This window comes from Phoenix dactylifera, chromosome 18 (assembly GCF_009389715.1).
Source record: "Phoenix dactylifera cultivar Barhee BC4 chromosome 18, palm_55x_up_171113_PBpolish2nd_filt_p, whole genome shotgun sequence".
Taxonomy (NCBI): domain Eukaryota; kingdom Viridiplantae; phylum Streptophyta; class Magnoliopsida; order Arecales; family Arecaceae; genus Phoenix; species Phoenix dactylifera.
This window is the reverse complement of record NC_052409.1, coordinates 2,536,204-2,551,570: the sequence shown is the minus strand read 5'-3', so window position 1 is coordinate 2,551,570 and position 15,367 is coordinate 2,536,204. Positions and strand designations below refer to the sequence as shown.

Sequence of the window (15,367 nt, the reverse complement as noted above, 5' to 3'; positions counted from 1 at the left end):
CCTGTATCTAGTATGTCCAACAAGACAAGTTAGATGTGATTATTTGCTTGCAGCGGATAATTCTTTATGATGTCTTCTTTTTTATTTCTTCGTGCGAGTGCAGGAATGAGCGTGCGGTGTAATTTATGTAAAAAGTTATCTGAATTTCTGTTCTTATGCCTATATTGCATGCTAATTGCGAACTCAGTTGTACCATCTATTATTAATTCAAGTTAGCATTGGTATTATTATTTGGTGGTGCAAAGCTCCTAGTTCTTTGAATAAAAAACACATGTAAAAATGATGCTAATCCTTGATTAGAGAAACCTAGTGATTGAATATTATATAAATGTGAAATCAATGGTCTTGGCATTAATGTGTTGTTATTTTTGTTGCTTTTTTTCTTCAATTTTGTTGAAATAGCTTGCAATAGTATTTTCAGAATCTAGTTTTTTTAGACATTTGGCTCTAAAATGTTTTTTGAGCTTCATTCTGATGTAAGACTTTCTTTTTCTTAGATTTTTTGCATGAATACCCTTTTAAATATTGAATTTTGCATGAATACCCTCCCAAATTTGATATCATGTATACCTCATAAAACACTTATTTTACTATTCTACTTTTTTTTATCCTTATTTTTGCATATATACCCACATCATCTAACGCCATTAAAAAAATTAACGATTTCAAATTCACATGACTAAAATATTCTTAATGGGTAGAAGTGAAAAATATTTACAAGGCGATCGATGGAGGACAAAAAAGTAATCTTAAAATTTTATTTTTTAATTAAATTAAATATGGTTTTTATTAACGATATTAGAAGAACTGTTATATTAGGAGCATTTATACAAAATCAATATTTTCTGATGGTACAGAAATAAATGTAAATTTTAAGAGTGTATACACATAAATTTTAATTTTTAGATGGGTATTCATACAAGAAAACTCTTTTTTTTTTCCTCCTCCAAAACTCTTCAAAAACCAAAAATAACATTGACAATTATAAATGTGGGATTATGTTTGGTAGGTATCTGAATAAAGATTTATCTTAAGCTGCAAAGAAATTTTCAAACCAGAAATGAGGAGTACTCTATAAGCCAACGAGGGTAGGGATCTTTTGTTTCTCTTTTTTTTTTTTTGAAAAAAAGAAAAAGCCGGTCTCACCCAACTGTCCGTCTTTGGTTTGACCTCCCTGGCTAGCTCGTGCTTATAATAAACACACGATAATCTCGTGTTGTCGTCCTTTTATTGCGATTGCGAACCCTATCATCCGTCCAGACTCAATCATACGGATGATATTGACCAATTGTGGTTTTCCCATCACATCTCATCTTCAGCCGCAGCTTTCGCTACCGGTGGCACCATCCCTTTCTCGGTGCATCGCGCGTCGCCTGCACGATAAGCGCAGGCTTCAGGATTCTCGACTCCCTCGTCGCTGACTAGTGGCCGAAGGAAGCCGACTCGCCTTCGCGAATCCTCTCTTCCTCCTCCTCCTCCTCCTCCTCTCCCTTTCTCGATTTGATTCATAATCTCTCTCTCCTTCTTCTCCTCTTCCTTTTTCGAATTCCTCTTTCGAGTTCGTAGGGTTCTTGGATCGAGTGGGAGCGGACCAGCGGAAGCGAATCTTGCCCTCTGACGGTCCGTCGGATTGATTGGTTTGTTTTGATGGGAGGAAGGGTCTTGGAAGTCTAGTTTCTAGGGATCTTTTAGGGCGCCTGCGGCATTAAAATTCTAGGTCTCGCTTTCTTTATTTTTTAAATCTTTTTCTGTTGGGTTTTTTGGGCATCTGGGAATAGGAACTCGACTGTTTTGGGCTACGGATTGTTAGATTCTTGGTGGGCATTCGCACCTTTTTCTTTTTCTTTTTGAATTCTAGCTGCCATCATTTATAAGAAGGATTACGTGTTGACAAGTGCTTTATCTTTGTGTTCTAGGTCATCCTGCGGAATTGTCAAGTCGGCTTCTTACGAAGTAGCAGTCTTTTTGATCGCTGCATGTGAAAAACATTGGAAATAGGAAAAAAAGCTGCTCCTTTTATTGGATTTTGCGAATTTCATTGGTTGAGAGTTGCAATGTTCAAATGATTTATTCAAGATTTGGATTATACTCGGAGGCTATGAGAGTTTAGGGCAGAAGAGAGGCAGCTTACCCGATGAAGATAACAGAGCAATTCTCCTCGAGTCTCTTATCTTACTCGCCACCCGTGTGGGCCACACTGATTGCTGGTCTCTTTGTAGTCATCTCACTGACGCTCTCCATGTTTCTCCTATTCAATCACCTTTCAGCATATAAGAATCCTGAGGTTCCACCTTGTCTCCTTGCTTTTGGACACGTTCTTTCGTGGTGTGCTTGGAAAAAAAGCTTTTGGTGATCTCACTGGTTACTTTTGCCTATGGCTTTTCAGGAGCAGAAGTTTCTGATTGGTGTCATCCTAATGGTCCCTTGCTATGCTATCGAGTCGGTAAGATATCTGCTACTCAGATATATAGATGGTTCTTTGCATGAATGTGTAAAAAAAAGGCTTGACTTTTTGCTGCAAGAACATGGTTTCTTTGTCAAACCACTTTACCGTCCGTAAGATGTTGCTCCAATGATTTTAATGTATACTAGACATGATAATGTAAGAACATTTAGGGTTTGCTTAACTTGTGAGACCGCAATCTCTTTATCATCTAAATTATGAAAGTAAAACATTAAAACATCTTTTACAAACAGCAATAAGTGGCTTTGATGCAATGCCAATTATTCCCTCTTTATAGAAGTACTCTGGAGAACCAGTTCTTGCATAAAATCATAAAGTGGCACCACCTGAACATAGATTCATTGAACTTAAATTAGAGTGCAAGAAATTTTAGAAGTGAGCTAAAAAATTCTTCAAAGGCAGGTTCAGGAATGTCATCTTGTTTCCAGAGTGGGTATGGTACCTTAGGCAAAAGCATTTGGCTGCTAAAGTTGGTTATATATGAAGCAACATCATACTTTCCTTTTTTTCGCTCATGTTGAATTAATTTGTTATTAAAATCTAAAATTAACAAATAAATAATGATAGTTGATAAATGCTTCAACATAGCCCCCAAATCAGGATAAGTTGATATATGTTTAACCAAATTATGCAGATACAACCATTGCCAATCAAAACATTGTGTAACTTCGTATAGTTGAAATTAATTCATGCAGCCCCAAAACTGTGGCAAGTGCTCTTGCATATTGTTAGATCTTTATTGCAACTCAGGGTGCTATGTCATGTGGTTAATATGTTCCTATGTGTTATGTTTGATACTAAAAACCACTAGTCTTGTCAAGACATGTTCGGCTGGTATGGTGGATAATTGTGGGTACTCAATTAACATACCTACTATTCGGTGCAAGTTGGTGGTGGAGGCATTGCTGTAATTAATTAATTGTCAGCCTGAATGATGTACATATTGCAAACCTAGTGGTTTTTGGCCTTCAAATGCCAGATCCTAATATGAATTTTGCAAATGAAGTTGGAAGAGTTTTGGGAGAGAGGAGAAGTGAAACTTGGCCTTGTTAGGTGTAAATACAGTTAGGTGCATCCCATTGTTTGTATAAGCAATCTGCATCTATGCTGAACAATATCACCATCTGCCATATCATATCACTCTATTACATAGGGCATTACATCATATCTCCCTTATCCTTGCATATTGTTTTTGTACTCCTATGGTAAGAGTTTATGATAATATCATTCAGTATGATATTATGTCGACTCTTTGTTTTCAACTAGTTCTCTATCTCAATGGATGTTCAGTAAATTGAGGAAGTTAAATCGTGAAAGTGAGATCATGTTCTATGTTGCATAGAAGGTGACCTATTGATTTTGCTATCTTGTCATGAAAAGGATGTGACCAGCAAATTTGAGCGTGTTATGTTTTTTATAATTGCCACGACTAAGATCTTGCTCGCATTACCAAATGAAACAACTCCAGTATTTTTGGTGATCAGCCATATTACATGAGTATATGGTTCAGATTGAAAGGTGCCTTCTCCTACTTGCATTTTGTAGGACTTGCAACAAAAAAGGCCAGAGATAATTTGCACCCACTCAAGAAATGTTATTACACACACACACACATATATATGCTTATAAGACCAATGAACTCACCATTTTCTAATTCAGCTTAATTAGACTAAGATAAGACTCAAAGCAAGGCTTCATTTAGGTTTGTAAAAGACCAAAAGCATGTTGCCAATATAATACAGCCTTGAATAGACTGAAAAGGTTGGTAATAACATAGATCCTTACACAAGGTCGCACCAATATCATATATTATCTCTCCATCTAACGCAAACTTGTTGCCCTTCAGCAGATTTTTTTTTTAATTGCTCGAACTAACATGTAATCATGCAACTATGATTAAGTTTAACAGGCAATATTCTCAGGATGAAATAATTTATGAGCTTATATCAGCCGTACAACCCTAGCAGAATAAATTTTAGAAATGAACTTGTTTTACTCCCAAACTTATCATTGGAGAAGAGGGGCTTTAGCATGGATCATTCAGAAGGATTTGAAGATGATCTTGCCTGCAGATTTGTGATTATGAGACGCACAAGCGGGTAATTTGTTGGTACAACAAATGGCCAAAACAAGGATAACTCCTATCTGTTCTATGCACCAAAGTATAGGATCTAATGTATATCAGCCATTTGTAAAGATGTATAACAAGTACATTGTCAAATACAGCTAAGCGCATAGCCAATGTACCATTAGCTAAATTAGACTTCAGGTTATGCTTCCCAACCTTGTCTATGTGATGTCAAATTATAAGCTTGTCATTTTGCAAAGACCTATTAAATTGATTTCCTTTTTGTTTAAATTTCTTTCTAGATGAATTCGTATAACTGATGGAAATAGCACACTCTTTCTAAAGCACTTTGGATTTTGAGTTTATTTTGACAATGAGTTCAATTACCATGTACATATTCGTAGTCTTTTTGTTAGTTGTGCAATTAATGTTTTGCCATATACAGGTTTACATAAACTTAATATTATCCACAATTTGCTATAGGACGAATGAGAGAGGAAAAGAGAGAGAGAAAGTGGAGAGAGGGAGGGAGGCCGGCAGAGGGCCGTTGGCGCATGGGGGGGGGGGGGGGGGAGGGGCGGCGGCCGCAATCGTTCTCCTGTTTCGTTTGAAACAGGGGTCCGGCTTCGGCCTTTGCTTGCTACCCCAGCGAAACAGGGGAACGGCTGCGGCTTCCACCGCTGCCTCGACGCCGGCCTCAGCTGCTGCCCCGGCGCCGGCCTCTGCCATCCTCCCTTCCTCTCCCTCTCCCCCCGCCCCCGCTCACTCGTTCTTTCCTTCTCCTTCCTTGCTTTCGGCAACGGTTTTCATTTTTGTTGCTGGAACCGTTCCGGTGAGCCGCTGGGATGGCTTAGAATGGCCGGAACTGCCCGGTTTGGGACGGTTCCGCTCACCCTGATTGTGAGGTTTCTTTGTTACTTCTAATGGACTCACTACATTTGACATCTAGAGTTAAAAATGGTGATTATTTTTTTTTTCGTGTTGCTGAAAATTTGACTGTGGTCTTCTTGCTTTGCTATCATTCCATTAAACTCCTGAGAAAAGTTTTTCCATTCTTTTACAAGTCTATCGATTGCATTGGTTGCTCTAATATCCCTTGAAGCGTCGTCTAACAAGTATTTGAATTATTTTAGCAATGTCAAGTGTTGCATTTGAAAAATTTGCTGAAGCTATTTTTGTTTTTAATGCAGTATGTATCATTGGTGAATCCATCGATTAGTGTTGATTGTGAGATCCTGCGTGATTGTTACGAGGCCTTTGCCATGTATTGCTTCGGAAGATATCTAGTTGCTTGCCTGGGTAGGCCTCTCTCAGAGGAGCTCCAGTGATATAATTCTACTCCACCTTTTTTTTCTTCATATGCGCATGCATCAGATATATTCATGTTAAGCATGCATTATTTGTTTACATCTTGCCAATCGGTACACCCATTATTTTAGTTGCAGCTGGAATGCTTTATATGATCCAGGAAAAACTAGTTGGATGATGGTGCTTTTATGCTTGGTGCTGTTATTTAGAGTTGCATGATTCTCGTAGTGTTTCTGCAGAAATTCAAAAGAAACGATTTTCTTGGGAGCATAAACTAGGGAATGGGCAAGAAAAGAAGTTGCTAGTTGAACAGATGCCTTAAATTTAAAATTATAATATTTTTATGATCATAATCATGTTGCCTAGTTGCAACTATATTGGGTTGACAAATTCGTAGTGCTGGCAGTTTTACTTTCCATATATAAAAAGGCCTTGTTCGTTGGTTTGTTGCTATGTTATATGTGCCTCTTCATCATGCTGACAGGTTCTTGTTTATGACTTCTGTTCACAATCCTGTACTTATTTAGGTGGAGAAGAGAGAACGGTTGAGTTTTTGGAGAGGCAGGGTGGTTCATGTTCTTCTGCACCCCTATTGGAATTTGTTTCTGAAAAGGGAGTTATAAAGCATCCTTTTCCTATGAATTATATTCTAAGTCCATGGAAACTTGGCAGATGGTTTTATCAGCTTATTAAGATTGGAATTGTTCAATATGTATGTCATCCATTTGTCTATGAAGAATTTTCAACCTTTTCATATGAAGGCAAAATAAGATAACGAAAGTGCTCACCTTTTCTGCACAGATGATAATAAAGACTGTCACTGCCATTTTAGCAGTGGTTCTTGAAGCTTTCAACGTATATTGTGAAGGAGAGTTCAAACTGAATTGCGGGTAAGATCATATGAAATTTAAATGGATGGAAGATAGATGGCATGTTGGATTTTTGCTTTATTTTGCCAGCTGAATGAAATGAGAGACTCATACTGCTCATCCCCAAATAGTTGGATTCTGGCTTTCGTCTTGTGGTTATTGTTATATCTACTTGCTAAATTTTCCACTCTTAACTTGATTTTGAATTCATTTGTTTACTAGATCTGTATTTTATGACTGAAAAGGTGCCGTGATGCATTATGTTCTTGTTTTTTCCTTTCAAGTTTTCCGTTATTTGATGCAGTTTGTTCTTAACAACATCAGATTGTATAATATGAGTGATTGTTTTGGTGTTGTCTTCTTGCAGAAGATTGGAACATGTTTAGGCATATTACAATATATAACAATGTTCTAAAATGCTAATCCCTTATGAAACCCATAATTTATATCTAAGTTGTGCAGCCAGCTAGAAGTCTCTCGAGTCATATGAACTCAAGTCATGCAGTGCCTATTCCCAGCATTTCACCAAAAATTATTGACCGCAATCTCCAGCTGTAACCCTAAGTTCCTATCCTAGTTAACCAAAACTTTAGTAGAAATCCTTAGCCCTACCCCTGGCGTACTCCAAACCTACTGATAACTAGTCCATGAATCCTAAACCATTACAGCAATCCACTGGAATTGCTCCAGCCAGCCCTCTGTCACCATGATCTATCCTACTAATCACATATCCATAAAATGAATTCCTATAATTGAATTTTATTCAATCACAAAAGCACGGTAAGTGCATTTAACAATGTTCCTAATTATTTCGATTGATATGAAAAATAAGCCTTTTGTATTCAAAGAACTTATTTTGTGGATGGTTAGGAAGAAAGACATAGAAATACAAACATGCAGCAACCTGATGTTCTGGTCTATAGAATTGGAGGGAGCACCCACTATGAATATCTTGTAAGTTGAGGGATCTCCAAAGGTTAGGAATGGAATGGATTCTGCAGTATTTATAATATGTTCTAGTACTTAGAATTCGCTCTGAAGTTGAGGGGTCTGTTAATGCAATCATCTAAGACTCAGTCAATGTGCTTTGGGCTCTACATCTAAGGTGAACTAGGGTTTTTTTTTTTTGTTGGTATGTAATATTTTAACTCTTTAAGGACTTATTTATTCTGTAATTTATGTCAGTGATGCATTAGTGCATTTTTGAGCATAGTCACAAGTTCGCCATGCGGAAGTAATTCAGCAAGGTTGAGAAATCCGGAATTTAGAAAACATCAGGCAAATTAGGGAAAAGTGTAGGAAAATTCAGGATATTTAATAATTTAAAATTAAATAGTTGTGAATATAGCAAAATGATATGTATTTATAACCATCTGTGATACGATTCACATTGCCTACCAACATATTGTAGCATCAAAAACATCTAATGTCTTAAATATCATAGATCCAACTCTATATCAAATCACATCATAGTGATTGTCCAAAACAAATCATACAAGATAATTTTGAAACTAGAATAATCCATCAAGAGTATGCTTGGATGCATCTAGGTGGGAATGAACCTCATCTTCCTCTCATTCTCCTTCATTACTCCCCCACCATATTCTTGAAGTTCAACTCCTTCAAAATCATCTACATAAGCATTGTTTTGATCAAGGTTGACTGGCTTTGAATCAGCCTTCTGTTTTTTTGCTATGTTTTTTCTTTAGATGGTTGTTCACTCGCAAACACCAAATCTTGCAACCTCTTAGGTTCCAAACATTTCCTCTTTTTTGTGTGTGCAGCCTCAAAAGCACTCCAAGTTCTCCCACATGCCAAGGAGCTAAGGTTGTCTTAAAATTTTGATAGCCAAGATTCTCAAAATAGAAACCGAAGCACCCCGCATATCCAACCAAAGCCCTATTACAAAATACAAAAAATATCAAAAAGCAGATTCACATATTTATGTACTATTTATAAATTTCTATGATATAATTGGAAACAAATGAATAAAGCTCCGTTTGGGGAAACTGTTGGCAGTAGAGCTTTTGGAAGTAGAGCTTTTGGAAGTAGAGTTTTCTGAAGTAGAGCTTTTATAAAAAGCTATTTGTTGTTTGGTAACTATATTTCTAAAGTGCTGTGGCACTTTAATATGTGTTTGGTAAACAAACTGAGAAAGTACTTTTAGTATGACAAAATAACCATAAAGGACATTGCATAGTATTATACAACAAAGCATAATAAAATATAATATATATTAATACATAAATATATGATATAGTATAATATTACTATAATGTAATATAATATTATTATAATATAATAATATAATATTATATACTATAGCATAATAATTTAATATAATATTAAATTATTTAACATAACATATCAATGTATTATGATATAATATAATATAATATTATATTTATAGTATAATACAATAATAAAGGGGTAAAATATTATAATTATTAGTATAAATTAATTTTTCACCCTCCTACATCTTTTTAGAATTATAAAGGGATATTTTGTGTAATTGTTATATTTTATCACAAGTATTTTGGTCAAAAAAATAGCTTCTCGACGGAGCCTAAAAGTGTTTTTCCGGAAAGCTCCAAAATGGAGCTTTCCCAAAAAGCTGTTTTTAGCTTTCTAAAAAAAGCTAAAACAGCTTTTCGAAATTTTTACCAAACACTCTTATTTCATCTAAAAGTACTTTTGGAGGGATAGAAAATGCTTTTTGGCCCTCCAAAAGCTCTCCCAAATGGGGCCTAAGACAATCCTTACTTGGATGAGACACATAGGGAATCTATAGCCATGATTCCAAAATGTCTAAATCCAAGGATGGTAGCTTCTTAACTTCTCTGCTATTTGTAGTCTTTTTCATGTGTCATCACCATTTACTGAATTACCTTTCCAATCCCACTTGTGTAACTAATTTGACATGTCCATCATGAGACGGTTCAAATAAGCTGCCGCTGCATATAAATGACAATATGGAGATTTCCATCTATAATCAATAATCTTCAAAATTGGCAAATACTTCACTCTCTCCCACAAAAACCTCTTTAATTGCTATTTTGCTTTGTGCAAGACATACTATATGTAGGCTGAAGTAGAACCATCATCATCAACCATTCTCAACACCTTGAAAAGAGGCTCCATTGCACGTAAAACTTGTTTTCCACATTCCCAAAACTTATCTCCTTGTATCATGTACTCCTTCTGCACTTCTACTTTAGGCAGATCTCTCCTTTCAGTTAAAACAACCATATATCAAATGGTTTGGTTTATTTCAAGATAGATCGAAGGCATAGAAATGTGTAACAAACCTTGTTGCATTAGGTCTTTGAAACTCACGACCATTTGTGTGAAGTCTCGTCAAGTCCAAGACATGTTGGTATCAATGTATAATTTTTATAATTTTTCTTGCACCTTCTAATATGGGAGACATATTCAAGACTATCATACTCTTTGAATATTACATTGATACAATGGGATGCACATTTGATCTTGAAAATGTGTGATGGTTTTCAGCTTTCATATTCCCTACAGATATATTGTTTGATGCATGATCTGTCACAAATTGAATAACATTCTCCAGTCTGATTTCATCAATAATAGAAGATATGAAATAAAAAAATATACTGTGCATCCTTTTTGCCCAACAGTATACAAGGACTTCAAGATTATTTCATCTTTGAAAAAGTTGTCAACAAGTTAGGTACAGCCTATTTCTTCCGTCGGTCCATGAATCTGACATTACAGTGCCACCAGATTTTTTCCATGTTTGTTTGATAGATTGCACACACAAATTAGCTTCATACTTCGACTCTTCTAATAATTGTTCTCGCTAGCTCACAGCTTGGAGTTCAATGGCACAAGCTGCCCGGAAATGTGGAGATTGCAGTATGTGGATCCTAAATTGTTGTTTATTGTGTATTTAACTATTGCTTTGTCAGATTCTTTTTTTCTAATTTTTTGACCATTGAAGTAATGATATGTGGCTAGATTGAACTCATTCAAGTTTCCAACTTCTTTTTGTGAAGCAAACCCCCAAGAACTCCCACTTGAAAAATAACTTTTTTTTTTGCTTTTTGTTTTTAGCCTCCAACTCTCTTCCTCCTCTTAGTGCAAGTTCATGTGCTGCGTCGGGAACTCTTTGACATGGCCGAACATCTTTGGAGGTTATTCTAGAAAGTTTTTTCTGGCAATTTATTTCATCAGTCCCGAATATTCAGATTTTCAAAGTAAGTATTAAATCAAAAATAAAGGAATGCTTATAGATAGACAAAGCAACCAAATTTCAAAGCAAGATTGCTGAACAAATCAATGCAAATTACCTGTTCACAGAACCATCAAAAATTACAACAAATGCACTATTAAGCTTAAAGAAAGGCTAGGAATGAGAATAGAAATAAACTGGGCACTAAAAATTTCAGATAAGATGTGGACATGATGCTTGCATTTCCTAAGATCAAGAGAGAAGTTCCTTGAAAGAAATAAGAAAAATACCCCAATTTTTTAGAGTTGTTTTGGTTATTTATAATAAATAAAAAGAAGAGGGAAAGAAAGTCAAATAAGTACCATGGGATGGATGGGTTCAGATTTGTTAAGGCCAAGAGATAGCCATGTCTGCCTTGAGCATGTGAGCTGCTCTGTGGACCGTGGAAGGTCGGGAAGAAGACAAAACATGGAGGACGGAACCAGTGTAAATGAGGAAAAGAAAGAAAAGAAAAACAGGAGAATGAGAATGAGTGAGAGAAAGAGAAAGGGAATTGGGGAGCGGCTTGTTTTCCTTTTTGAAAATAAAGGAATATTTTCTCAATAGCAGGTCAAATTGCATTGTTTTCCCATATCCTGATCACTGTTACTACTCCCGCAAATGCTGAAACCTAGTCACGTACTCTTACAGACCGGAGCATAAAAGATCCATGAAATTTCATGGATCTGCCATTGCACTACGTACGAGCATTCCTTTTTTGACATGCGATTTAATACATACGTGCATATATATACGTCCATATGTATATATGTGCATGTATGTATGTATGTATTATACTTTATCTTCATCTGGGATCATATTCTGGTAACTTATTGGTTCATTCATTTGAGATTGTAATTGCCAGTGTGAGCACTTGGTAGTTTGTTTTGGTATATGAGTTTCCATGTACTAGTTAGAGTTTGCAGCTTTTATGACAAAAGTTTCATTGAGCAGATGTTTGACGTTCTTATTCTGTATTTGTTACATGTGAAAACTTCAATTTTCTTGATTAGAGATGACTAGATGTTCCTTCTTTATAAATTTTGTAGGTACCCTTACATGGCTGTGGTTCTTAATTTCAGCCAATCATGGGCATTGTATTGTTTAGTTCAATTCTATGCTGCGACGAAGGATGAACTGGCTCATATAAAACCATTGGCCAAATTTCTGGTATTCAAGTCAATCGTCTTTTTGACTTGGTGGCAAGGTGTTGCAATTGCACTGCTTTATACCTGGGGTTTGTTCAAAAGCCCTATAGCTCAAGCCTTACAATTTAAGTCAAGTATTCAGGACTTCATTATTTGTATAGAGGTATTTGATACTTTGTTTTAATTTAATGCGAAATTCAGATACAACCTATTAGATAGAATCTGCTACTGTAAATATATGTTAAAGCATCTCTTTTTGCCTTGCTGTTGTGTAAGACTAGTATAAAAGCTTTTGCAAACTTGGGTATCCTCTTGCTGTGTTAGTAGGAGAGAATTTTTGTTTAAGCATGTATCTTCTTTTCCTACAAGTTAGAATGTTGATCAATTCTTTAGCAGCTGTACAGTGTGATCTGTATGCACTGGAAAAATAATGGTTGTGTATAAGACCAAGTATTACTAATTCATATGTACATGATTATCTTATTTATTTGACTTGTCCTGTTTTCAGGAGTCAGATGTCTTATCTAAACAGGAACTTATGCTTTCATGTTTACATTACCGGTTTCCTTGAAATTTTGTCTGTGGTTCATGAAAATTTTCTAATATCCTGATGCTGGCTGAAGCTCTTACAGACTCACAAATTCTTCCAGCACAGATGGGCGTTGCTTCTATTGTTCACATCTACGTCTTCCCTGCTACACCATATGAACTAATGGGTGAGCGCTTTCTGGGAAGCATCTCAGTTCTTGGAGACTATGCATCTGTGGACTGCCCTTTGGACCCTGACGAGGTTAGGGACAGTGAACGACCTACAAAGCTTAGACTTCCTCAGCCTGATGTTGATATCAAAAGTGGAACAGCTATCAGAGAAAGCATGCGTGATGTTGTCCTTGGAGGAGGAGAATATGTAAGATCTCTCTTTCTCAATCTCAGTTGCATATTTTTATCAAATCTCACTAGGAGTTCTTAATAAGGTTTTCTGGAGCTCATTTCAATTAGCATAGGGCCCAAATTTCTTTGACAAAACCACAAAGAGAAATCCCTGATTCTCCTCCTAAGACCTGGCTTACTTCATTCATGAGCTTGCTCAGCCCAAATCTTTATAATTTTTTGGTCCTCTTGGACCTGTGCAGGACACGTTGACAAAATGCATGGATCTGAGTACTAGTTCCATTTCTCCGTAAGAAATTTCTGATGATCATTCCAAAAAATACTTGATAAAGGTCACAAAATAAAGAATCATTGATTTAGATTACTTTTTTGGTTTCAATATTAAATTTAGAAATGGCAACGGGTAGGGTACCCACAAAATTTGCTCTACCCATATTCGAACTAGTTTTAAGTCCTCCTATCTGAACCCATCCCAAACCCGATTAAAAATTTGCCCCAAAAGCCCGAACCTATCCCATCAAAAATGGTAAACTGGTCGGGTACCCGAACCCGACCGATTACTTTTTATTCAGATCGGGTTACTCGGGTCGGATCGGGTATTGAATATAACTAATATCAAGTAATAATCAATAATACATCAAACTTTCAATTCAAACTTGAACAAACAACCATAATTCATAATATTAACATTAAGTCCATAATTCTCCCTCTATTGTATATATTTTTTGTAAGATTTTATCAAAAATAAATAAATTATATATTATCAGGTTTGGGTAGTGGGCACTCGAGGGTCAAACCTCAAACCCATCCGAAAACCTAACATGTTTTAATTTTAAATCCCAAACCCTATAAGGTTTTGCTAAACGAGTCCTATTAAGGCTCGGGACAGATCAGAAACCCAAAAAAACCTGCCCAGCTGCCATCCCTAATTAAATCTATATTTTAAGCCAGTCAGGATGTGGTCTGGGTTAGGGAGTAGTAGTATAGTACAATATGTCTCTTGATTACATCATTTTCTAATTTTGATGGAAGAATTCCGCATGAAGCTGATGTCTAGTTTCATATCTCGACATCAGAAAATTACAAAACATTTTTCATGGAATTTTGGATGCAGATCTTGGATTCAAGAATTTGCAAGTCCTTTTTTATCATCCTGTATCAGATTCTATTGACAATAAAAATTTGATTAATGGACAGCATTGTGGAATTCCTAATCCCTTTTACCCCTGCAGATTGTAAATGATTTGAAGTTCACAGTCACCCATGCGGTGGAGCCCATGGAGAAGGGTCTAACAAAATTCAATGAGAAGCTTCACAAGATCTCTCAAAACATAAAAAAGCATGAAAAGGAGAGAAAGAGAGTCAAAGATGATAGTTGCATCGGTTCATCATCACCAACCAGGAGAGTTATTCGTGGAATAGATGACCCACTGTTGAACGGAACAGCTAGTGATAGCGGGCCCTCCAGAGGAAGAAGACGTCATAGGAAATCAGGTTATACCAGTGCAGAAAGTGGGGGAGAGAGTAGTGATCATGGATATGGTGGGTATGAAATTCGGGGGCGCAGGTGGGTTACAAAGGAATGAGGGTCAGCCATAGGAGTGAATGCAGTCCTCTGCACATACAAGGTGCTTGGTGGTCTAAGCAGAGTGGATCAGCTTCAGCAGTTGCCGAGTTATTCTGATTCTCCATCATAAGCCTGCAAGTGAAGTTTCTTGGTCTTTGCATATCAGGCAAATTTGTATATGCCTGGCAGCGAGTTTTGCATGTATACCTAAACTGGTTAGAACTATGGTGGAGCAAAAAAGAAATGGTCACAGCTCCATCGGTTCTCTGTTTGCTGAATTCATTCAGAGAGATCAATATCCTTGGGAGGGTTATATTTGATTGGTTCATGTAATGATGAGACATATCAAGCTTTTTTTATCCTAGTGGCAAATGTTGTAAGGGCAACGGATGTTGTAAAGCTTCAAATTCTGACAGTGGTTACAGACATTGGGCGCCTGCAGTTTATTGAGTTGTCATAATGAAATCCCGCAAGTTTCCTTGACAATGTAGTCAGCACCATGAAAATCTTGAATTAGAGCAGTACCAGGTTGATATCTACCATCAAGTATTCGTCCCAGTTATTACAGAACCTTTGGGTTAATGAAAATGGTGATATCGACCACCTTGCTATAATCCGACCACCTGTCGGATGAGGAATATTTGCCTGCCTAATGTCTGGAGCACCGGTAGCTACATTGCCACTGGTCAATCGGCCACCAGCCATTTCAGGAGAGGCAGCGGTAGGAGTCTGTAGCCTGTTTGAAAACTTCATTACTGCTAATTGCCAGCAAGACTGGCAGTGCCGAAAACAGAGTTGCGAACAAAAAGCCC

General features: G+C 36.7%; 1 protein-coding gene across 5 annotated transcripts; it reads left to right on the top strand.

Moving 5' to 3' along the window:
- Positions 1-1,297: 1,297 nt before the first annotated feature.
- LOC103723105 (protein LAZ1-like) lies at positions 1,298-15,036 on the top strand. 5 transcript variants are annotated; one of them, XR_606577.4, is made up of 9 exons: positions 1,298-1,817; positions 1,917-2,284; positions 2,387-2,443; positions 5,723-5,831; positions 6,368-6,552; positions 6,642-6,730; positions 11,999-12,260; positions 12,721-13,004; positions 14,221-14,569. XR_606577.4 is itself a non-coding variant. In XM_017846938.3 (9 exons), exons 2-9 carry the CDS (start codon positions 2,135-2,137, stop codon positions 14,572-14,574), a joined length of 1,458 nt encoding a protein of 485 aa, XP_017702427.1. In that variant the 5' UTR covers positions 1,309-1,717; positions 1,917-2,134; the 3' UTR covers positions 14,575-15,036. The 5 variants fall into 5 exon arrangements, 2 of the variants coding, with proteins under 2 accessions (XP_017702427.1, XP_008812144.1); XR_606579.4 differs by having other exon boundaries at positions 1,299-1,817; positions 12,748-13,004; XR_606578.4 differs by having other exon boundaries at positions 1,299-1,817; positions 12,730-13,004.
- The last annotated feature ends 331 nt before the right edge of the window (positions 15,037-15,367 follow it).

Coding starts and splice junctions, on each gene's coding strand:
- LOC103723105 (XM_017846938.3), top strand. CDS start 2,135: ATGAAGATAACAGAGCAATTCTCCTCGAGTCTCTTATCTTACTCGCCA. Junction 12,261..12,752: donor ACTTCATTATTTGTATAGAG/GTATTTGATACT, acceptor CTTCCAGCACAG/ATGGGCGTTGCTTCTATTGT. Junction 13,005..14,220: donor TCCTTGGAGGAGGAGAATAT/GTAAGATCTCTC, acceptor TTACCCCTGCAG/ATTGTAAATGATTTGAAGTT.